This window comes from Delphinus delphis, chromosome 1 (assembly GCF_949987515.2).
Source record: "Delphinus delphis chromosome 1, mDelDel1.2, whole genome shotgun sequence".
Lineage (NCBI taxonomy): Eukaryota > Metazoa > Chordata > Mammalia > Artiodactyla > Delphinidae > Delphinus > Delphinus delphis.
Window position 1 is genome coordinate 26,480,594 of NC_082683.1, and position 26,046 is coordinate 26,506,639.

The 26,046-nt window shown below is 43.1% G+C and overlaps 1 protein-coding gene across 1 annotated transcript in view; it reads right to left on the reverse strand.

The window, feature by feature from the left end:
• Positions 1-26,046, reverse strand: part of CSMD2 (CUB and Sushi multiple domains 2) — a 667,671-nt gene that overhangs the window by 239,544 nt on the left and 402,081 nt on the right. The window contains 2 exon segments of the mRNA XM_060018797.1: positions 7,586-7,780; positions 11,650-11,976. Coding sequence (XP_059874780.1) covers positions 7,586-7,780; positions 11,650-11,976 — 522 coding nt within the window.

Below are 26,046 nucleotides of genomic sequence, written 5' to 3' on the forward strand. Positions count from 1 at the left end.
AAAGGGTGGGAGACACACACATATTTTCTCATATCAACAATCAATGAAAGGGCAAACTCAAAATGCAAAAGATTACCTATGGATGGGGGGAGGGGCCAGGGTAGAGAGGATAGAGATACAAGTTAGACTTTCTCAGAATAAACCTTCTTTTAGAGGTTTAGCTTTGGAACTATGTAAATATTTTACATAATGAAAAAAGATTTAAATTTGATAAGCAATTTCTCAAATCTTAAAAGCAGTGTAAAATAAATGAATATAATACTGTATCAGCTGGTAGCATAAACACACATGAAGAAACTAAAGAGATTTTAAAACACAGCAATTTGATAGTCCATCCCTAGTAGGATGTACAGACAAGAAGAATTGAAAGGAAAAACACACAAACGATTTTCAGTAATCGTATTGCTGTTGGTAGTATTGATATTACAATTTGAGACTCCTGGGTGTATATTAAGGAATATGGGAAATTATGTTGGCGTTGAGAACCTGGATTACCAGCAAGAGTGAAAGAAGATACCGATACGACATCAAGGAAGTTCAGTGAAAAAGAAAAAATGTTCCTACACTGGAAATGAAATGAACCCATGATGCATTTTATCTTTCAAAAAGTACTTCTTAGCTCCGTTCATTGTAAAGGTTTAGAAATGAGGACCTACTCAATAGTAATAAGCAGAGCCAGTGCCCAGATTCCGAATATTATTTCTCACTAAAAGGAACCAGGACTCCTTGGAGAAACAGCTGATTTTAGGTCAGGGACAGAAAATGTACAAGATGAGGTTGGGCCAATTTCAAAAGGCTCCCGCCGGCCAATGGGACGATTTGAGCGTTGACTACAGTAATAACTGCAATGGATTTAAATGCATAAAATATGTTTCAGTCCTTTGGATTGTAATGATATTAAAAAAAATGTTCAACTTTGGAAGACGTTAGAGTCAACCCATTCATACGAAAACTGGTAAATAAAGGAAAATAATTAAGTATTTCTCCTGTCTTTCCTGTATGAACTATACCACAGGGTAACCAAATAGCTGATCAGGGCAAGTTTTCCATAAGTATTCCAGCTTGTAAAAGAAGAGATGGAATGTTACCATTTTGTAATCTCTAGGCTATGATCACTGATGGCTCCTAACATCACCCAAAGAGAAACAACTAGACATTACATGCATCTGACAGAGGCATAGAGCCCTGCCTATAAAATATTCTGGCCAAACACCAGAACCTGAATCTGATTAGGCTTCTAGACCTTACTGCCAATTAAAGGAAATATAAGAGAGAGAGGATCATGTTAAACAACCTCCTAGGGATGTAATCGCCAAAATTCAGACTGCAGGAGACTCCTCAGGATAAACAACCTGGCTTCCTCAACAAAAATACCTCAAGAGGGTGGGAAGACACCTACAGATTAAGAAGGACTTGAGACATACAGCCTCACTAGGGCTCTGACTTCTTAAAAACTACTATGAAAGAAAGGGTTAGATAGATAATCATGGAAACTTGGTTGTATTAAGTAATTATTTTCATAATTTTAAGATAATAGCATGGTGGTTCTGTTTTAAGGAGTTTCTTTTCATCCATTAGAAATATACACTAAAATGTTGTGCATGAAATATTATGCCTGAAATTTGCTTCACAATAATCCCAGAGCAGGGCAATGGTGGAAGATACTGGTAATGCAGAGGCTATGAATGAAATGAAATAGGCCATGAGTTTATAATTGTTGAAGCCAGGTGATGGGTACATGGGGTTCGCTATACTATTCTCTCTGAAATTTTCCATTAAAATTGTTAGAGTGAAAAGAAGGATATACACAGAGACACACACACACACACACACACACACACACACACACACACACACACGGAAAAGACAAAAAAAGAGGAGAGGGTCCTGCCTTGAACAGAGAGAAGAATTCAGCAATAAGACAAAAGAGGTACCCAGTGCCTTATCCCAGTGCCTGGCACAGAGTAGGTGCTCAATAAATAATTTGTGGAAGGAAAGAAATACTGCATTGTGTGCCCCCTCAAATTCATAGGTTGAAACCTTAACTCCCATGTGACTGGCTTTGGAGATGGGCCTTTAAGGACATAACAACGGTGAAATGAGGGCATAAGGGTGGGATCTAATCCAAAAGAACCGGTGTCCTTACAAGAAGAAGAAACATCAGGAGTGCACATACACAGAAAAAGGCCATGTGAGGACACAGCAAGAAGATGGCCATCTGCTAGCTAAGGAGAGAGGTGTCGGGAGAAAGCAACCCTGTCGGCTCCTTGATCTTGGACTCCAGCATTCAGAACCATGAGAAAACACATTTCTGTTGTTTATGTCACCCAGTTTGTGATATGCTGTTACGGCAGCACGAGATGGCTAATGCGCTGGGCTTCTGATGAGGGGCTGGTGTCCCCTGTGAGGGAGGATCCACCTCTCCTGACCTTGGATGCTAGAGTTGTACGAGGCAAAGGGCAGTTGGGGGTGGTGATGGGATAGAGTGATGCCGGGAACTCATGCTCCCTGAGCCCTCAGAGGCCGCATGTGTGCTTCTGCTTTTCCTGTATGTTCACCCTCACAGCAAACTTTAAGGTGGGTACTGGCGTTAGTCTCATTTCCTAGTTGAGGAAACGGGTACAGAGGGCTTAGGTAACTGGTCCAGAAACACACAGCAGGGAAGCAGCAGGGCCAGGATTTAAACCCAGGCAGTCTGGCTCCAGAGCCTCCATTTCTAACCTCTACGGGTGGACGTGGGAATGCACCCCCCCCACCCCCACCCCCACCCCCCCCCCCGACTACTGCCCTCAAAGGGGTCTCAGTGTGAATATCTAGAAGCAGTGGAAGCTTTTCCCTTGACTCCCTCCAGCGCTGCCTCCCCACTACCGCCCCCCGCCCCCCCATACCCCTCACCACCTATCCTCCACCATTCTGTGCATTCTGAGCAAAAGGAGAATGAACTTTGGAGTCAGACCGCATTTGGTGGTTCAAAGTGATCGTTTGGTATCAAAATATCTGGATTTGAATCCGGACTCTCCCGTTCACTTAGCTGTGTGATCTTGGTCAAGTTACTTAACCACTCTGTGCTTCAGTTTCCTTATCTGTGAAGTGAGGATCATAACAGTACCTTCCCTGTAGGGTCATCATGAAGATGTAATATGACAGTGCATGTAAAGCAGTTGGCCTAGTATTTAGCACATAGTAAGTGCTCAATTATTACTAGCTGGGTAATCGCAGGCAAGTCAATTCACCTTGCTGGTTTGCAGAGTTCTCATGCATAGAGCATAATCATCTTTCTCACAAGAGTGACAAGAAGATTAAATGAAATAATGTTAGAAACTCAGTAACTACCCTTCTTCCTCAGAGGCCTAAATGAACTACCACCATCACTTAGACTCCTCTTGGGGGAGTGGGGAGAACTGACCTTTCTTTTTTGGAAGACTTTTTAAAAAATTATAAAAATAACGCATTTATTTTACATACAGAGAGAAAAAAATGTGGACGTGTCCACACCAAAGCGTTAGGCCATTTTTCTCTGGGGAGTGGGATTAGGAAATGAATATTTCCACTTTAACTTTATTGCACTTGTGTATTGCTTACATTTTTTACAACTACCAAGTATTACTTTAAAAATGAAAATACATACTCACTGTAGATAATTTATCTCCTTTTTTCCCATATATTTCTTTTAAACAGCATATTTTTTTAAACCCAGTTTGAGAGTCTTTGTCTTCTAATAGGGAATGTAATTACCTTTATTATCATAACTGATACGTTTGTCTTACTGCTGTCATTTTGTTTTATGCTGTCCATTTCTGATGCTTCCACGTGATGTCCTGTTTCCTTTGTCTTTTGTGACAGGCAATATGTTTCCTTTCGTTTTAATTCTCTACTGGGATATGGAAAGTAGAAAACCTGCTTGTCATCCTATTTGTGGAGGCTTTTAAGTCTTTTACAAATATGTTTGAAATTATATTCTCTCTAGTGATATAATTCAAGAAAAATACAGTAACGGGGTAGCCAAGAGCCTGGGTTTGGATTCTGGTTCTGTCACTTACAAGCTGGGAGGACCCTGGGCAAGTGACTTAGCTTCTCTGTGCTTTCATGGGACAATAACAACACCTGCTACCTAGACTGGTACCTGGCTGAAATGAGGTGACACCTGTAAACCACCTACCGTAGTGATGTATAATTAGTTCGTTCTTCCTTAAAAGAGACAAGGAAGAGATGAATGCGGGGGTGAGAACCATGCGTTCCTTTGTAGCTGTTTCACTGCTTGGAAGTCTTTCTTAGGAAATTTCTGATTTTAAACATATGGATCTCTTATGTCCTCTGTTCTGTAGATCAGGGGACAGCAAACTACAGCCCGGGGGCCAAATCCGACCCATTCATTTCTGTTTGGTCAAAGCTGTTTTTGCATAACGATGGCAGAGTTGAGGGGAGATCTTAGGGCCCTCAAAGCTGAAAGCACTTCCTGGCTAGCCCTTTAAGAAAAAGTTTGCCGACTTCTGCTTTAGATCAGCTAGATGATCATCCTTCTTTCTAAATTTAGGAGAAGAAGCCATTTTCTCCCTTGTCCTCTTATAGCCTCTCAAAAGCTAAGAGGCTTTTAGCATATATTAAAAGACTTTTTAAAAGACCATTAGCTTCCACATTTAATTGTCCACAAGGTGGGGATACTTAATCAAAAACAAAACTAGAAAAAATGGAAAGACAAAGATGCTGATTACAAAGCAGGGTTCTTCCAAGGCTCAACCCAGGAGGGAAAGGGGCCAAGGAGGGGCCAGATGCCAGGAGCTTCTTACCCTGTCTGCTCTACGGTTTCAAGTCCAGAACTGGCCACCCTAGGTGGCGTCCGGCTCTCACTCTGGCTCTCTAACCTGCTGCTCCCCAGGTCTCCGGAAACCAGGTTGGTATCAAATGCCCATCATTCTAAGAAGACTGAGCAGACTCCCCTTGTGCTAAGTCAGCATCTCTCCAACAGGCTGCCCCCTTATTTCTGGTTGTCCACTGTCCCCCAACCTAAGCATTTTCCCCTCCAGGGACAGAACGAATGAGACGGCTCTAATTTCAAAATTAAGACTCAGCTTATGAAGCAGTGAACCGCTTTAAGGTCCTTTAATGAAGGTCGAGTTCTCTGGCACATTCACTCATGGTCTGGAGTGGTTCACTGCACCGGCAGAACTATGGTCTAGGAGCACCTGATTCAGAAAAGTGGAGGAGGGTTCTGTAGTTACCAAGTCGTGATCCCTCTCAGGGGGGTCACCTGCACTGGGACTGAGCCCCCGCAGGCTCAGGGGCACTGTGGTCTGGGCTTCTGCCCCCGGAAGTCCTATAGTCTTGGTTGGGAGATAGGGCCAAGAATCGTGGACCCGGTAAAGAAAAATGTAGCCATGGTGAGACCAAATATCCGATAGGGTGGTCCGGCGGTGGCCCATAGAGCAAGGGATCCAGGAGGAAGGAGAGATCAGGTGAGTGGGAGACAGCAGGGAAGATGTCCTGGATGAGACGGACCACGAGGAAAACCAAAGAAGTCAGAGGAGGTTGACGAGCATGAGGGAGAATGGGGGGCCCAGCTTGTAGGAAAGGTGAGACCACTGACCGACAAGCCCCCAGACCCTGGGCTCTGCCTCACCCCCAAACAACCCCATCAGACACGAGTGGTTATGCCCCTGCTGCCGACAAGGGAGCTACCCAACCCATCGGGTCCACAACTGGGAGGGGGCAGAGACAGGAGTTTCATGGTTCCCCGACACCAAAGCTTATGCTGTTTCCAAAAGTGCTCGCTCTGCTGGGTAAAAACAGCAGAGGAGGTTGTGTGGACGTGGTTGTGTGACCGTGGAGGGCAGGAAGACGCCTGTTTGTGTCACGAGTGGAGCAGGCACCTGGAAGGATGAACCCACCCCATGATCCCCCGAAGTGGACCAATATGCATCTGATGGTGTCAGGAATGGTTAAAATCAGGTGAATATCGTGCTCACAGCCAACACTGAGTGAGCGCTGCCCCTCTGCCAGGCGCTGCTCCAGGAGCGATGCTTGCTCACGACCACCCTGTGAGGGGGCTCCCATTACGAACTGCACTTTACAGATGGGGCAGCTGAGGCACAGAGAAGTCAAGTCACTTGGCCCCGGCGACTCAGCAGGTAAGTTTCAGGGAGGAGACAAAATGCAGTCTGGTGAGAGTCAGGGCTCTGGAGGCCATGAGGGAGGCTCTAACCTAGTTAAAAAGTCATTCATTCATTCATTCAGTGGTTGATCAACCAGTATTGACCGAGCATCTAGCAGGCATCAAGCAATATGCCAGCTGTGGGGGTACGAGCCCAAGGAAGATTCCCTAACCTCACGGAGCTTACACACCAGCAACAGCATGGCTAACACTTATGCTAGGAACTCACTCTCTGCCAGGAAGTGTCCTTTACATGTGCATCTTATTATCATCTCCCCACTTGTTTTTTAGCTGAAGAAAAACAAACAAACCAGAGGCTCAGAGGGAAGAAGGCGACTCGCCAGGATTCCAGCCCAGGTCCCTCTGACTCGACGGCCCACCTTGACGCCACCCTCTCTGCCTTGGACCCTGCGCCCTTGGTGGTCTCTCCTCCCCGCTCCCCCTGCCTGTCAGCTCTGGGGCAGCGGTCGCCCCGAGGCACGCCCCCCTCGCTGCTCTGCTCTCCTGTCCTTCCCCGTTGCTGGCCGGGGTGCTTGGATTTGGGTCTGGGGACTGCGTATGGAGAGGTCCCTTAGGTCGCTACCCTCTGTCCATCACGCGAGGTAAGAGGAAGGCGCTTTCTGGGTCCCAGAAGCAGGGAACTGCAGCCCTGGCCTCCACTGTCACTGCCTTCAAGGGGTCTGCGGGAGACTCACTTTCCACCCATTATTCACAAGTATTTATCGAGGGCCTGTTCTGTGCCAGGCATTGCGCTTGGTGCACAAGTTTTACATAATTCCTGCCCTTAAGAAGCTTAATTTGTGTTTTCCATGCCTGCAGTTGGGGGGACCAGATGGCTAGCCTCTGAAACTGAGTCAAAACCTGTCTACGTGGCAAGGCAGGACCGAGGAGACACCACAACAACCCCTGTGCTTGCTTCAAGCTGTGTCTTTTTTCTGGCTGGTCTGCCCCTGGTCTCCTGGAGATTCACTGCAAGGATTATCAAGGCAGCATTTAACAGGGACACCAAGGCCAAGCCTGGGAGATGTCCCAGGGAATCGGGGTAAATTAGCATGTGGAGAAGGAAAGAGTGGCAGGCAGCTTGAAAGACACGCAGACTCACAGCTCTGCCAACACCGCTTCAGGCTGATGGAGCTCCCCTGTGCAGGAGCTGGGAGCGGGGCTCCTAATGGCTGTGATACTGAGAGCGTTCCCAGTTGAAAGAAGAGTGTTTTTGATGCCTGACAGTCTAGAACCAGCGTTTCTCCTGTTTAATCTCTGGTTATAATTCAAATTTCTGTGCATTGTGGTTCTATAAAGCCCCGGCCATTCCGGCGTGATGGTGACAGCGTGGTCCCATGTCCTGAGAGAAGAGGACGACTGGGGTTTGGGCCACTCGGTCCCCCTCCTCGGCCTCTCTGGCTGACAGCCCCGGCCCCCGGCCCGGCAGGCACGCACCTTCACACCGCAGCACGGCACTGTTCCAGACCACGCTGCCCTCCTTCAGGATGCAGGTGATGGTCTCTGAACCCTGAGTCCCGAGGAAGCCTTCATCGCAGAGGAAGGAGATGGAGCTTCCCAGCTGGAGGCTGTCACCAAACCGTTTGCCGTTTACTGGAACGCCCGGATCTGGACACTCATTGTGTCGAAAAGCTGTGTGGATACGGGTCAAGGATGGGATTAGACAGAGCTGGCGTGCAGATGGACCCCCAAAGAAAATAAGCTTCATTATCATGGTCTATCCTAGACCTCCCCCACTTCCCCAAGAGCCTGGCATGCTGCGGGGAGAGCTACATATCCTAGAACCACACTGGGCACAAAGCAGGTACTTGTTAAACTTATCCCCTGCCTTCCTGAGCACCTAATCCAACTTCATTCTAAAGCATATTTATAGATCAGGCAGCGGGCTGTTTCTCCTGCTGGCTCATTTACACCAAATAATGATTCTGTGACGTAGGTATTATTACCCCAGTTTACAAATGAGGAAACTGACGCTCAACGTGGTTAAGGAGCAGATCTGTGTCCTTAATGTCAAATCCATTCCATGCGTCCCCACCTTCAGATAGCTATGGGATCATTTATGCTGCAGGAAAACCGGGCTCTAAATCCTGTGACACTAATAGATACCAAGCACCATAAAGTAGGTGCCCTGGAATTAACCCTGTCTGAAGCCATTCCCTTCATTTCCTCGCCCCTTGTCAGGCTGCCTCTCACTCTGCCCAGACAATTGCTAATACCATGGTGGTGGGTGGTGGGGGGTGGGGGTGGGGGGCGGGAGGAAAGAGTCAGAACACTTGTGGGTTTAATCAAGCTCTGCCTCTTATTAGTTACATGGTTCTGGGCAACTTATGTAATCTTGCTGAGCCTTTGTTTCCTAACCTATAAAATGGGCCGTTCCGAGATACGAATAACATGAAAGGTGATTTGAATTTGCAAGTGGTGAATGCTTGGTAAGCGCCTGACGGGTGGTCAGTGCCCCTTAAGTCTGTGCTCCCTTCCTTCTTCCTGTTCCCAACCTTCCTCCAACAGGGGTGCCCAGTTCTGACACTCGAGTCTGAGGCCGCGCCCTATTTGCATCCCTGCTGTTTTAAGGACGGTGGCTTCCCAGTGGAGACCAGGCTCCACGGCTGCAAGGGCATGGGCCACTTCAGAGGCCTCTGAGATTCCCTAGTGACCGAAACACTCGCACAGTCAGAAACAGAAGCAGCCCTGGAGGCTGTCAGGTCATCTTGCTGGAAGCAAACCTGGTGATCCTTCCTACTGAAGCTGGGCTGAGGGAGCATCTGACACAGAGCTGAGCCCTGACCCCCTTCCCTCTGAAAGGCAATCTTAAGTCAGCCCAGACATCAGTCTCCCAACCTTTCCTCATTAGGAACTTATGACCATGAGCTTGCCCTCACATTTAGAAACACGGGGTGGGAAGAAAAGTGGCACTTGGGGCCCATAAGTCCAGGCGTTTGTCCATTCAAAACCCTGTCAGTCACACAGACACACACACACACACACACACGTGTACACACTGAGCAGGGATATGCAGCTATTTCCAATACCTTGAAACAAATGCTCTAAGTCAAGGATTTAAACGCTGCCCAGTTCTACCTGTGTACCTTTTCAATCTGTTTCCTGGCAGGTGAAAGGGGACAGACCTTAGCTCAGGAAGTTTCTGTTGCGGGGTTGGCAGTGATGCCCGCAGGGTGCCCCCACAGTAGGTGCTGAGTAAACAGCAGCTACTCTCATCTTTGTCCAAAATACTCACATGGAAGACGGTTTCCTCCAAGGAGCTCTGGAGGTGGAAACAGGATCCCTGAGCCTTGTTACAGGGACACAGATTACAGGTCATCGTGAGGGGAAGCCCCGAGTGTTCTCTAACTGTGGAGAGAGCTGTCTTGGGGGCGGGGGGATGTGAGCTCCCTGACATTGGGCAAATTCCAGCTCTTCCCAGACAATCGTCAGTTGGGACGTGACTGAGGAGACGCACGTCCTGCGGGGGAGACTACACTAGTTCCCAAACACCTGCCCGTGGACTGTGGTTCACTAGCTACATCACAATCACCCCAGAAGCCTGTAAAAAAGGTAGATTCTAGGGCCTCCCTCCTTAGAGATTTTGATTCATCAGGTCTAGGACGGGGCTCAGATTTTTAAAAGTTATTGCTACCTATCCATCCCACTCTATCTGTATTAATGCACAGAAAATTACCTGTAACGTCTGTAATAGTGTTCACCAAATATTGGCAAGGATCAGCTCTGGGTGGGGGGATCTAGGGTGGTAGTCAGCATTTCTTCCTTGGCCTGCCCCTGGTTTTTGATTACTGGCGTATTGGATGGGTATCGTTTTTACAGTGGTCGAGGAACCTTCAAGAGGGATGCTGGGTAAGAGCTTGATCACCAGGTCGGGTTTGCCGCTTTCTGTCTCTTCCTCCTGAGGATCTGGCATTTGCTCCTCTCCTGGAAAGTGGGGACCTACTAGGCTGTGGTTTTCCTCGGAGACTATGAGTATTTGGTTCTGACCCAGGTCCTCCACCGGTGTATCCACACCTGCTTTGAACCTGTGGAGTCCTCGGCCCACCCCCATCCTGGATCAGTGGGCTTCCCTGGGACAGCTCTCAGCCTTCTCTTTCCCACTCCCACCAGGAGGAAGAAAGAGCATTAGGCATTCATGGATCTTTGCATTCAATAAATATTTATGGATCCTCACCATGTACCAGACCCTGCACTGGGCAGAGGGCATAGAAAGGTAAGTAATACATACCCCCATCCTTCCAGAGCTCATGGCCTCATGGGAAAGTAGGGATGAGGACAGATAAACTAAAAGCCAGGGCTGCAGTGCTAGACTGGGAAGATCAGGGAAGACAGAACTGGGCTCTGCTTCCTCCTGCCCACAGATGATGGGAAGAGGAGTGCCCGGGAGGAGGCATCCCCGGGAAGATGGATTGCTTCTATCAAGTCCGGCATCCCGAAGAAGGTGTTGGTGTTCCAAGGGCTTTAGCTTGGAATCTGGGGTCCCCAATGACCCCTGTTTGGCACTTACTGTCTTCAGCTCGACTAGACCCTGGGGACAGATGGGACAAGGAAGCAAGACGTCTCTGCCAAGGGTGGGAGGGGGGCTGGGCGGAGATCAGTTCTATCAGAAAGTGCGGGAGGGACAAGCGCTGCGTGTGTGCTGTGTTCGTGGGGCGGAGCTCGAACTGGGGACTTGCATTTCACAAACAGCCTCTGGGAAAGGATCTGGTTAATCTGCTCAGACGGGCCCAGCCTCGGCTGGCTCTGAAGATTTGCCATTGGCCAAGTTCACCGGGTCTGTAGCTGGTTCCGCCCTGAACAGCACCTCTCGCTACCTTTGCCGCTTGCAGTTTCTACTCTCCAAGCTTCTGCCCCGCCCAACCACCGAGACACAGAAACGACAGTAATCACTGCTGAGCTTCAGTCTGCTTCTAGAGAAGGGGCCAAGGGCTAAAACTGGAGGTGACGACTTTGGGACTGTGGGCCTGAGAGGGGCCATGAGGAAATGCCCCAAGAGTTGGCTCTAATGAGTCTCAGAGCCAAACGGAAACACTGTTCTAGATTTCTGTTTCTGATTTGCCTACGGGAGTGGGAACTAGCAAAGTGTGAGCAGCCCCACGGGGAATACATGAAGTTGGCAGTGAGTAGGCGTCCAAGGACTTGGGGGAGCACATCAGAGAGGCGTCGGTAGCTAGAAGAGGATGGGGAAGGCTTGCTCTCCCTTGGGCCCTTCCTGGTTCTAGCTGGGCCTTCTAGGAGGGGGAGGGTGGGAGGGAGAAGTGAGGCCCCAGGCTCCTTTCACATTACGTGGCACATCCATAGGAAATAAATGCTCAAAAGCGAGTGACGCCACAGAAAAGAACTCTTTCCGCTTTTCCCTTCATGCTGGAGCCCCATGCCTGGCTCTGCAGCCTCACAAGGCTTTTGGAACTCGTCCACCCACATCAACATTCCTCTGCTGGAGCCCCCTCCACTGGACATCCCCAGAGGGACGCTCAGCTGAGGACACAGGGTGGACTCACTAGTAAAGGTGATGTTGAAGCCCCTCTTCCCCGTGGAGTGGTCGGTCTGGAACTCAAGACGGGCCACGTGGCCACTGCTTGTGATGGAGGAAGGGAGTTGGTTTCCCGAGAAGGTGCCCAGGACTGGGGCCTCAGCCGTGGCCCCATCCTTGATGACCAGGAAGTCAAACTGAGGCTCCACATCAATGTCATTGAAGGCCAGGTGGATGCGGCTCTCGGGCCGCGCGAGGATAAGCCAGACGCAGTGGAGGTGGTTGCCGTAGTCTTCCGGGTAGTTAGGTGACAGGACGACCCCAGAGGGGCTGGTGAAGTTGAAGAAGCAGGAAACTGCAAGAGAAGAGCCGTGGAGGTCAGTGAGCATCCCTGGTATTGTGCCTGGGCCACTGAGGGCTGGCAGGGGAGCATTTCTTAGTCTAAGAGCAATAGAGAGAAAGGATGACACGAGGGTTGGGCTAGACTGGCTGGGCTCTGAGCTCTAGGTGGGAGACATGCTGGGTTCCATGCCACGCGTGGTGTTGGGAAGGGCCCCGCTGGCAAATCACAGACAAGGTGGAGCTGGTCTTCTCCTGGCCCTCTCTCCGTTTCGGTGAGCCCACCCCAGGCAGGGTCTGCATGCTTCTCGGTCCCTTGCGTTGGGGGAAAAAAACCCACCATTCAAGCTTAAATGTAGTCCCAGTGCCTGGCTCCTTTTAGCTGGTGGTGGTCCCCTGGGTGGTAACCAGGGTGGAGATATTCCAAGTCCATTTCTATCTTTTAAACATTTTTAGTGGGGAAATGATAGGCGTGCCCCTGGGGATTCTGCCAGCCTCGAAGCTACAAAACTATGCTAAGGAGGCGCTAGGTAGGCAACATCTTTCAGAGCCCAAAGCTTTGGAAGAAACTGGGGGAGAGAGGTGACAGCGCCTTATCTTGAGGCCCTGCATGCATTCCAAGGATCTTCTGAAATCTTTATTTTCAACCCTTTCCATGCCAGTAACTAACAGACCCTGGAACAAGGCTGAGGCATAGCAAAGTGCTATAAATGGAAAAACAAACAAACACTAAACCAAAATTAAAAAGAAGAATAACAGAATGAAAAAAAATTGCAACAAATATGCCAAAGGACAGCTATCAATATTGAATTAGAGCTTTTATAATTGTATAAGAACATCACCAAGATGAGCAAACTGTATGCTCAGGGGATTCATATGAGAGAAAATAAGATTAATATGAAAACACAGTCCATTTCACTAGAAAAAAAATAAAAATAAACAACCCATACTGTTGAGGCTTCATGAAAACTCATACGTATTTATGGCCAGTTACACAGTAAAGCTGATATAATCCTTTTGGAAGGGAGTGTATGCATTCTAACCAGCAGCCACAACACTCTACAAATATTCTGACTCAGTAATCTCTAGGAATTAATTCAAAAGAAAAAGAGCCACGTGGACAAAGATGTTTACAGGGACATAATTTTATTACAGAGGAAAAACTGGGAACAACCTACATGCCAGCCCAATAATGCGAGGTAAATTATAGCCTTTAATGTGGTGCGGTTTGAACACAATCATTAAAGTGATAAATATGACCCTGTAGAAAGAAGAATGTTAAACATTTTAAAGTGAAACTGTACCTCATAAAATTATATGCATGCTTGGATTAGAGCTATTAAATATTTACTTATATATGGGTAAAGACTGGACAGGAGCCCCCAAATAAAAATTGTATTAGAGTAAAAGGTTTGGGGGTGATAGTTTTCAAAATGAAAGCAACATTTAATTTTTCTGACTGCAAAAATGATATAGGCTCATTGAAACACTTTTTAATATATAAAAGTGTAAAGAAGGTAGAAACGAATATGGACAAATATTTAAGTGCCTTTATAACATTTATAGTGATGTTTGGTATTAATTATATTGAAATTAAAGTATAATATTTGACTTACTAATTATAATGAAGCTAAGGTGAAAAATAATAATAAAATCATGTTTGCAAAAGAAAAAAATAAAAACACAAAACAAAGGGATTGGTGATTCCTTCGTTGAGTGTCTCTTTCCTCTGCCTGACTCTACCCACCTTCCCCTTTTCTGCATTAGGTATTACTTTTTCAATCTGCTACTCAAAGCCCTCCCATCAAATTCAGCAAAGTGAACCCGGTCCCGAGGACACAATCAGTCTCATCCCTATAATCTCTGTATTTTCTAAGTATTGAAAGTTTGAGTCAAGGGGAGAGAAGGACATGAAAAAGCTTTTAGGCAACACAAGGTATAGTTAATAGTAATTACCATTGTATATTATTGGGCGTTTACTAAGTACAGGCACTGTTCTAAGCACTTTCATCAATTACTCAATTTAACTGTCACAAAAACGGCATGAGGTAGGTACCGTTATTAACCCCATTTAAAAATGAAGACACTGCGGCACACAGAGATTAAGTAGCTTGCTAGGGCTGCGCGGCCAGTAGATGTTAGCAGCAAGTTCAAATCCACGCAAATCCATGCAAATTCAAATCCACCTGACTCCACGGGCCAAGCCCTTAGCCACCCAGCAACACCGTCTCCCAGTATGAGAACAGTATTGCTCACAAAGTCTAATAGTGGAGTCCTTGGCGGTGTTCTTAGAATCTGTTAAAGATTCATCTGTTAACCCCAAGCATTATAACAGCCCTGAACTGGAGGTTCTAGGCTGGACACAGATGCCCCCACACAGCTATCCCATCTATGGCTTTGTGGTAGTCCAGCTGGGAGCATAATACAAATAATGAGGAATCTGAAACCAACAAAGACCACTACCTTGAAGACAGAAGGGGAAAAACCACATGGCCTGTCTACCAGCAGAACAACACCAAGGCGGACCAAAGACAAAGAAAAGCTCTATGATTTCAAAGGCACTGAAAGCATGAGAACAAATGGATTTACTGCAGAGAATTTAATTAACATCACCTGAGTCCCCACCCTGACTCCATCACTCTGTCACATTTTTTTCTTTATACCCTTTATCCAGAGTTGCCATGTTGTAAAGCTCCAGGGGCAACATTTTGAGTAGCTATACATGGCAGATCTACCTATCACTCTCTAAAATTACCTTGTTCACTGGCTTGTTTATGGTCTGTCCCTCCCTCTCCCCAGCACACACACATGAAATCCACGAGGGCAGAAATCTTGTCTGTTTGATTTCTCTGAATCCCTATGGCTCCCACAATGCCTGGTACATTGTTGGTGCTCAATCAATATTTGCTGAATGAATCAATGAGCATTTAATGGTTGATACCATCTGAAGAGATGGTGACGTGGATACGCGTGCCTCACATCCCCATCCCATTCCAAGCCCCAACCAAAAGAACTGACCAAAGTCTGTGTTAGCTCTGGAAACATGGAAAAAATACTATGCTGTGATCCTCAATGTATGTCTCTTAGACACAGTACAGATCTGTCCCTAAATAATTTAGAGTAGAAAAGCATATGACCCAGCCAAACTGTCAAAGAACAAAGACAACAGAAACCTCTTCCAGTATCAAAGACCTCAAAAAGTATATTATCCATACAACACTAAAGAAATACTCCAAGATGTTATCAACCCAACCAAGAGATGAATCAAAATGCAGAACTCAAGTATGAGAAAGTTATGCTTAATAAAAAATGAAAAAAGATTGGTGATAAGCAAATAAACAATATAGTAAAGAATCTAAATAATTGCTGTAAACATAGTTAGAAAACAGACTGCAAGTGTAACAAATATTTGTTGGAAGAGAAGATAAAAGATATCACTCCTGCCTAAATCCCAGGTAAAATATTGCAGATTATTCTGATGTAAAGTATAAAGTTGAAGCAAGGAGATATGCTAATTTTCCTCATTTTGTAAGAAATTCTGTTATATAGTTTCTGTGGTCAATTAGAGAAATATAGGTTAGAGTGTGTCTTTAAAGATGTTAAGTATAATTAGTAATAGACTATAAAGTAGCTTATCTTCAAAATTACCAAAGGGGAAAAAGCAAAAGCAGTCAATTTAGAAAAAAAATGGAATTCAAAGGAAACAACAAGGAATCAAAAAGAGGGGAAACGTAAAGTAAGATGCTAAAAAAGGGGGAAAAAGACAAAACATCATTTATGATAGCAAATGTATACAGGTTTATCTGTCTTAGAAAAATATAACCCTCATTTTGGGAAAAGACACACAACTTAAAGTGACTCAGAATAGTCACGAATAACGAAATGGGCCAAGATAGCTCAGACTTCAGATTAGAAGAGTGTTACAATTTACCAATGCCCAGGCCCCAAAGATTCCTATTTATTTGGTGGAGTACACCCAGGGCATCAGAGGTTCTAAAAGCTTCTGGGTGATCCCAGTGTGCAGCCAGGGTTTGAGAGCTACTGGTGAAGGCAAATGCAAACCACAAAAAAAAGGAGTTTTAATACTAATATCAGATCCTTGGATGTTATAATATCACAGCAGACTCTTGATGATTCTTTTTTTTTCAGTACAAGAGTCCTCTGGACTGCTACCAAGAGACATTTCCTCTTGCACCTGGAAAGAGATGGAGCTGATAAACTGACACTAATAGAACAGAAATGTGGCCCTGTAAAGCTCAGTTTTCTATCCCAAGGTATAATTCAGACTTGTTACAATGAGGGCAGGAAAAGGGAGTGTGCCTTGTCCAACAAAGGTCTAATCTCTCTCACTCTGGAAAATTAGGTTTACATATTACAGTAGAACGTTTCTGTTGGAGAATAGAATTTGCTTCGCAGCGTCCCAAATGAGGATAACAAAACGTATTGTGATTGGATCTCATCACTATCAACCACCCAGGTGAAAGAGAAAGATGAGGTACCCTCTCCCTTTGGAAGCTCTTACCACACTGTGCTCATGGATCTTGACCTTGGATAAGCCTTTAAATGGTTCAGACTTTTGAAAAATAATAAAAGTGGAAACCTCATTACCAAATGGATGTATCATTACTGTGTATAATATTGGATTATTATTCAATAGGACCTTGAGTAAGAAACAAAAGTTTTGTTGAAAAACCCTCTTTTACTATCTTTTCCTCAGGTGTTGTCACTGCTAGTTTTAGTGCTTTCAAAATGCTAATTCAGTTACTAGGGACCCAATGAGACAAAACAAAATCTCAAATCCAAAGATGACATTTAAAAAATGGATGACATGCACATTCCAAAATGAAGATATGACAGTTATGATACATTTGGCCCCAAAGCACTGAAACAGACAAAATAAACTAATTTTAGCACAGTGGTTAAGAATTCACCTGCCAATGCAGGGGACACGGGTTTCAGCCCTGGTCCAGGAAGATCCCACATGCCGCGGAGCAACTAAGCCCATGCACCACAACTACTAAGCTTGTGCTCTAGAGCCCGTGAGCCACTACTACTGAAGCCCGTGCACCTAGAGCCCATGCTCTGCAACAAGAGAAGCCACCAAAATGAGAAGTCCATGCACTGCAACGAAGAGTAGCCCCAGCTCGCCGCAACTAGAGAAAGCCCACGTGCAACAACGAAGACCCAATGCAGCCAAAAATAAATAAATAAAATTTAAAAACCCCCAAAAACATAAGAGTTGGAGAAAAATATAATAATCTGAAGTCAAAAGTAAATAAAGTGGATCTGTAAAATACTATGAGTGTGTATATGTTATATGAAACTCTGTAACCTTCAAACAAGGAACAGCACCTTCTTCACAAGTGCCCTTGGAATATTACAGAAATGGACCCTATATTGGTCTATGATGAATTCTCCATAAACTCCTCCACAAAGCAAAAACTGTTGGGACACATTTTCTATTCACAGTGCAACTAAACTACAAATCAATAATAAAAGAATGACTACGAACCTGCAGCCTGCGAAAAGGAGATGCCAAACACAGTAAGTTAAACAAAATGAGAAGACAGAGAACTATGCAACAGATGAAGGAGCAAGGTAAAAACCCACCAGACCTAACAAATGAAGAGGAAATAGCCAGTCTACCTGAAAAAGATTTCAGAGTAATGATAGTAAAGATGATCCAAAATCTTGGAAACAGAAGGGAGAAAATGCAAGAAACATTTAACAAGGACGTAGAAGAACTAAAGAGCAAACAAACAATGATGAACAACACAATAAATGAAATTAAAAATTCTCTAGAAGGAATCAATAGCAGAATAACTGAGGCAGAAGAATGGATAAGTGACCTGGAAGATAAAATAGTGGAAATAAATACCACAGAGCACAATAAAGAATGAAAAGAATTGAGGACAGTCTCAGAGACCTCTGGGACAACATTAAATGCACCAACATTCAAATTATAGGGATCCCAGAAGAAGAAGAGAAAAAGAAAAGGACTGAGAAAACATTTGAAGAGATTATAGTTGAAAACTTCCCTAATATGGGAAAGGAAATAGACAATCAAGTCTAGGAAGTGAAGAGAGTCCCACACAGGATAAATCCAAGGAGAAACACGCCAAGACACATATTAATCAAACTATCAAAAATTAAATACAAAGAAAAAATATTAAAAGCACTAAGGGAAAAGAAACACATAACATAAAAGGGAATCTCCATAAGGTTAACAGCTGATCTTTCAGCAGAAACTCTGCAAGCCAGAAGGGAGCGGCAGAACATATTTAAAGTGATGAAAGGGAAAAACCTACAACAAAGATTACTCTACCTAGCAAGGATCTCATTTAGATTTGACAGAGAAATTAAAGCCTTTACAGACAAGAAAAAGCTAAGAGAATTCAGCACCACCAAACCAGCTTTACAACAAATGCTAAAGGAACTTCTCTAGGAAGGAAACACAAGAGAAGGAAAAGAGCTACAATAACAAACCCAAAGAATTAAGAAAATGGTAATAGGAACATACATATCGATAATTATCTTAAATGTAAATGGACTAAATGCTCCCACCAAAAGACATAGACTGGCTGAATGGGTACAAAAACAAGACCCGTATAGATGCTGTCTACAAGAGACCCACTTTAGACCTAGGGACACATACAGACTGAAAGTGAGGGGATGGAAAAAGATATTCCATACAAATGGAAATCAAAAGAAAGCTTGAGCAACAATTCTCATATCAGACACAATAGACTTTAAAATAAAGACTATTACAAGAGACAAAGGACACTACATAATGATCAAGGGATCAATAAAAGAAGAAGATATAGCAATTGTAAATATTTATGCCCCCAACATAGGAGTACCTCAATACATAAGGCAAATGCTAACAGCCATAAAAGGGGAAATCAACAGTAACACAATCACAGTAGGGGACTTGAACACCCCACTTTCACCAATGGACAGATCAACCAAAATGAAAATAAATAAGGAAACACAAGCTTTAAATGACACATTAAACAAGATGGACTTAATTGATATTTATAGGACATTCCATCCAAAAACAACAGAATGCACATTCTTCTCAAGTGCTCATGGAACATTCTCCAGGATAGATCATATCTTGGGTCATAAATCAAGCCTTGGCAAATTTAAGAAAATTGAAATGGTAGCAAGTATCTTTTCTGAACACATGCTATGAGACTAGATATCAATTAAAGGAAAAAAATTGTAAGAAATACAAACACATGGAGGCTAAAGAATACACTACTAAATAACCAAGAGATTATTGAAGAAATCAAAGAGGAAATTAAAAAATACCTAGAAACAAATGACAATGAAAACACGATGACCCAAAACCTATGGGATGTAGCAAAAACAATTACAAGAGGGAAGTTTATAGCAATACAATCCTACCTCAAGAAAAAAGAAACATCTCAAATAAACCACCTAACCTTACACCTAAAGCAATTAGAGAAAGAACAAAAAAACCTCAAAGTTAGTGGAAGGAAAGAAATCATAGAGATCAGATCAGAAATAAATGAAAAAGAAATGAAGGAAACAATAGCAAAGATCAAGAACTAAAAGCTGGTTCTTTGAGAAGATAAACAAAATTGATAAACCATTAGCCAGACTCATCAAGAAAAAGAGGTAGAGGATTCAAATCCATAAAATTAGAAATGAAAATGGAGAGGTAACAACTGACACTGCAGAAATACAAAGGATCATTAGAGATTACTACAGGCAACTATATGCCAATAAAATGGACAACCTGGAAGAAATGGACAAATTCTTAGAAAAGCACAACCTTCCAAGACTGAACCAGGAAGAAATAGAAAATATAAACAGACAAATCACAAGCACTGAAATTGAAACTGTGATTAAAAATCTTCCAACAAACAGACGCCCAGGACCAGATGGCTTCACAGATGAACTCTATCAAACATTTAGAGAAGAGCTAACACCTATCCTTCTCAAAGTCTTCCAAAATACAGCAGAGGGAGGAACACTCCCAAACAATTCTACGAGGCCACCACCACCCTGATACCAAAACCAGACAAGGATGTCACAAAGAAAGAAAACTACAGGCCAATATCACTGATGAACATAGATGCAAAAATCCTCAACAAAATACTAGCAAACAGAATCCAACAGCACATTAAACGGATCATACACCATGATCAAGTGGGGTTTATCACCGGAATGCAAGGATTCTTCAATACACGCAAATCAATCATTGTGATATACCATATTAACAAACTGAAGGGGAAAAACCATATGATAATCTCGATAGATGAAGAAAAAGCTTTCAACAAAATTCAACACCCATTTATGATAAAAACTCTCAAGAAAGTAGGCATAGAGGGAACTAACCTCAACATAATGAAGGCCATATATGACAAACCCACAGCCAACATCATTCTCAATGATGAAAAACTGAAACTATGTCCACTAAGATCAGGAACAAGACAAGGTTGCCCACTCTTACCACTATTATTCAACATAGTTTTGGAAGTTTTAGCCACAGCAATCAGAGAAGAAAAAGAAATAAAAGGAATCCAAATCAGAAAAGAAGTAAAATTGTCACTGTTTGCAGATGACATGATACTATACATAGAGAATCCTAAAGAGGCTACCAGAAAACTACTAGAGTTAATCAATGAATTTGGTAAAGTAGCATACAAAATTAATGCACAGAAATCTCTTGCATCCCTATACACTATTGATGAAAAATCTGAAAGTGAAGTTAAGGAAACACTCCCATTTACCATGACAACAAAAAGAATAAAATACCCAGGAGTAAACCTACCTAAGGAGACAAAAGACCTGTATGCAGAAAACTATAAGACACTGATGAAAGAAATTAAAGATGATACAAACAGATGGAGAGATATACCATGTTCTTGGATTGGAAGAATCAACATTGTGAAAATGACTATACTACCCAAAGCAATCTACAGATTCAAAGCAATTCCTATCAAACTACCAATGGCATTTTTCACAGAACTAGAACAAAAAATTTCACAATTTGTATGGAAACAGAAAAGACCCCAAATAGCCAAAGCAATCTTGAGAAAGAAAAATGGAGCTGGAGGAATCAGGCTCCCTGACTTCAGACTATACTACAAAGCTACAGTAATCAAGACAGTATGGTAGTGGCACAAAAAGAGAAACATAGAGCAATGGAACAGGATAGAAAACCCAGAGATAAACCCATGCACATATGGTCACCTTATTTTTGATAAAGGAGGCAAGAATATACAGTGGAGAAAAGACAGCCTCTCCAATAAGTGGTGCTTGGAAAATTGGACAGCTACATGTAAAAGAATGAAATTAGGAACACTCCCTAACACCATACACAAAAATAAACTCAAAATGGATTAAAGACCTAAATGTAAGGTTAGACACTATAAAATTCTTAGGGGAAAACATAGGCAGAACACTCTATGACATAAATCACAGCAAGATCCTTTTTGACCCACCTCCCAGAGAAATGGAAATAAAAACAAAAATAAACAAATGGGACCTAATGAAACTTAAAAGCTTTTGCACAGCAAAGGAAACCATAAACAAGACCAAAAGACAACCCTCAGAATGGGAGAAAATATTTGCAAATACGCAAAAAACTGACGAAGGATTAATCTCCAAAATATACAAGCAGTTCATGCAGCTCAGTATCAAAATAACAAACAATCCAATCCAAAAATGGCAGAAGACTAGATAGACTTTTCTCCAAAGAAGATATACAGACTGCCAACAAACACATGAAAGGATGCTCAACATCACTAATCATTAGAGAAATGCAAATCAGAACTACAAAGAGGTATCATCTCATACCAATCAGAATGGCCATCATCAAAAAATCTACGAACAATAAATGCTGGAGAGGGTGTGGAGGAAAGGGAACCCTCTTGCACTGTTGGTGGGAATGTAAGTTAATACAATCACTATGAAGAACAGTATGGAGGTTCCTTAAAAAACTAAAAATAGCACTACCATATGCCCCAGCAATCCGACTACTGGGCATATACCCTGAGAAAACCATAATTCAAAAAGAGACATGTACCACAATGTTCATTGCAGCTCTATTTACAATAGCCAGGACATGGAAGCAACCTAAGTGTCCATCGACAGATGAATGGGTAAAGAAGACGTGGCACATATATACAATGGAATATTACTCAGCCATAAAAAGCAATGAAATTGAGTTATTTGTAGTGAGGTGGATGGACCTAGATTCTGTCATACAGAGTTAAGTAGGTCAGAAAGAGAAAGACAAATACCGTATGCTAACACACATATGTGGAATCTAAAAAAAATGGTTCTGATGAATGTAGGGTCAGGACAGGAATAAAGATGCAGATGTAGAGTTGTACCTGAGGACATGGGGACAGGGAAGGGCAAGCTGGGGCGAAGTGAGAGAGGAGCATTGACATATATACACTACCAAATGTAAAATAGATAGCTAGTGGGAAGCAGCTGCATAGCACATGGAGATCAACTTAGAGCTTTGTGACCACCTAGAGGGGCGGGATAGGGAGGGTGGGAGGGAGGTGCAAGAGGGAGGGGATATGGTGATATATGTATACATACAGCTGATTCACTTTGTTATACAGAAGAAAGTAACACAACATTGTAAAGCAATTTTACTCCAATAAAGATGTTACAAAAATAATAAAAGAATGAAGAAAACCCCTAATCACCCAAAAAGTTATTCAACCCTTTCCTAAATAAGTTCTTGAGTTTAAAGACGAAACAAAGGCTGTCAGTACAGACTACTTATAATAACGATGATGATACTAGGCCAAAGCTGTATTTGAGGGAAAATTAATAGCCTTATTCATTATTAAGTAAAAAAGAAATAAGTGAAATGAGCATTTATACTAAGAAAGTGACAAAGAGAATAACTAAAGAAAATTAAGGAGAAAAGGGAGAATAAACTTAATAAAGATAAAAGCAGAAAAAATTAACTGAAGAGACCAGCAGAAGAGAAACTTCTCATTGGTCTACTCAAGAAGTAAAGAGGAAAGATATATACATAGAGACAGGATAATAAAATTAAGGAGATGAGCCAATTATAAAAGAATAGTATGTATAACATACTAATAAAATTGAAATATTCACAAAATGGAGAATTTCCCAGGAAATTTTAAATTACAAAAATTGTGTGAAGAGAAAAACCAGAGAAGACAGGAAAACATCTAGGGAATAGGTATTTTTAGGGCCAGAGCTTTTAAATTTTAAGCAAGCTATAGTAGCTATGCTATTTAATTAGTCTTGATACAAATATTCCCGTAAGATAGTATGATTGATACACATATTCACACTCATCTACTCACACATCAATACACCCACAGTGTAAAAAAATCTTATTTGTAAAGTGCTACCAAGTCAAATTCAGCCCTAAAACAATAAGTAAACAAGACCTATAAAATAAAATCAACAAAACTTTATTGATAGGCAGAAAATTGAAAAATGAGAGACACACTTTTTTCCTAGATGATGAGTTCATATTGTTAAGATAACAATTATCTTCATATCATTGTATAAATTTAACGTAATTCCAGGCAAAATTTAATGTAATTCCAGACAAGGCCCACACTGATTTTTGTTTTTTTTCTGGAGCTTAAAACAACTATAAGATTGATCTGTTGAGAGAGACAAGGAAAAACAGCATATGAGGTGGTGCTAGCTGGCATTGCAAGACATCATATGTCTTAACCCATTAACCCTCACAGCAGCCCTCTGAGGCGGATACTATTATTATCCCCATTTTACAGATGCAGATGCTGAGTCTGGGTGTTCAAGTAACGTGCCCACAGTCACAAGGCATGTAAGTGATGGGGCTGGGATGTGAACGCAGTCAAGCTGGTTCCAAAGCCCAAGCTCTCAACCACAATACTGATTTTCTCCAGTGGCAGAGAGGCTTACCAACTCAGCTATTAAAACATATTATAAAGCTGCAATAATAAAATCTGTAATGTATCAACTTCAAAGAAGAGATCAATGGAACCAAAAAAGAAAGTTCAGAAAAGGATACAGACATCCAAAAATGTAGTATATGATGAAGGGGGCTTTTTAAATTAGCAGGGTAAAGTTGATTGATCAATAAGGGATGCTTGGACAAATGGCTACCATTTGGACCTGGAATGGAGAAATTAGATCCACGTTTCACTCAGTATACCATAGAAGTACATAGAAGAAAATATAAGGAATATTTGTATAATCTCAGAGGTGGGGAAGGACTCAGCATTATACTAAGGTTAGAATCATAAAGGAAACAGTATTTTAAGTTACAGAAATGAAAAACTTTGGGATTTCAAATATCACCATAAAAGGCAAATAGCGAGGACCAAATGAAATATTTGCAAGATATTACAATTAAATATTTACTATGTTTAACATATGAAGAACTACAATTCCACAAAAAGATAAACACTCAAAATAGAAGTATGGGCCAAGGTAATTAAGAGGCAACTAACAAGTGAATAAAGTTGGTCAATAAAGATTGGGGAAATGTACAATATTATAAGAAAACAAAAACTTCAAACAATAGGGCTGTCAAGTTGGCAAAGAAAAAACAGACAGCATGGAACTTTGCAAGAGGATGGAGAGAAGCTGGCAGGGTAGATGGAGACAAAGCAGATGAAGGTAGGAGGAAAAACAAGAGAGTGGTTTCCAGAAGGAGGGAAGGGCTACCTGTCCGGAAATAGAGTGGAGCATCTGGGTAAAACCCTTTGGGTTTTAGCAACAGGAGGCTCATTGGTGACCTCGGTGAGAGCAGTTTCCAGGTGTGGTGGACACAGAGGTCAGAACGGATGGGGTGAGAAGGGACTGGGAAGTAAGGAGTGGTCACAGCAAGGAAAGACATCCCATCAAAGGAGTCTGGACGCGAAGGAGAGTATTCAAGAACAGGCAGGATGTGGGAGGTGTGAAGAAAGAGTTTTACTTTTAAGAGAAGAGGGACCTGGGGAAATTTAAATGGTGATGGGAAGGACGTAGCAGAAGGGGGAGGCTGAGACAGACAAAAGAGGATGAATTACATGAGGCATAGATTCCTGAGAAGGTGGGAGGCGAGGGGGAATCTATAGGAAAATTTTTGAAACAGTGACTCTTTGTGAAAGCAATGTGGTGGGTCATGGGCTGGATGCTAAAATAAAAGAAAAAAAACAAAAACAAAAGGAAGAGAATGGGAAATAACTGAGTGCACGATAGGGATAAAGGTAAGTACTGTTTGTGAATCTGTTTCAATCATGGGTGAGTGTGTGCTGCACTGCATTTCTTACTGTTAGTTTAAAGGTGTTTGAAGGTACCTGATCTAAAGCCAAAATGGGATGCAGAAGCTACAGGGGGATTGGTTTTTGATGGGAGAGAGGAGTGAGTGAGCATCTCTGGTATTAAAGGTGGGAAGGTGAGAGGAAGGATGGGGATGGTGATGATCTGCAGGCTTGGTGTCTTTGGAATTTGGAAGTTGAGGACATCGTCTGCCAGGTGGGAGACAAGGTCATTCTCCAGGGTAAGGTGAGGAGGGGCGCTGTTCCCAGGATGGGGTGGGGGAAGTGGAGAATGCTCGGCATAGCTTCCATGGGGAAGAGGAGATCAGACTGACTTAAGAAACACAGATGGAGGCTGGGCACTGTGGCAGGCTTGATTGAGACTGGTGACCTTGAACTTGTAGCAGCACCAATTTGCCTGGCTGGGCGATTTTCTCCAGCAGTGCTCACCCAAGCAGGAGAGGCCCGATCACATTGTTGTTGCTTCACTGTGCCTCTCTGAACCAGTAAACTGAGGTAGCTCTGCTGATGAATGCTAGAACTGAGTTGGAGCCAGAGGCTTTACAAAGCCACTAATGAATTCCTTTCACCTCTTTCTGCTCAGAAGCCCAGAGTACAGTAGTTTTCATCTGAGGTTTTTCAACATCTCTGGCACTGGAGCTGGTGAGAGTTATTGTTTAACTTCCTCGGGCCTGAGGAAGCTGGATGAGGCTTTCAAAGTCACATGCATGAAGCTGAAACTGGTCATCCAGCCGGGCTCATCCTTATCATAAACAAGATTAAGTTAATGCTGGGTTCTCTTTGAGGAGAACTGAGGA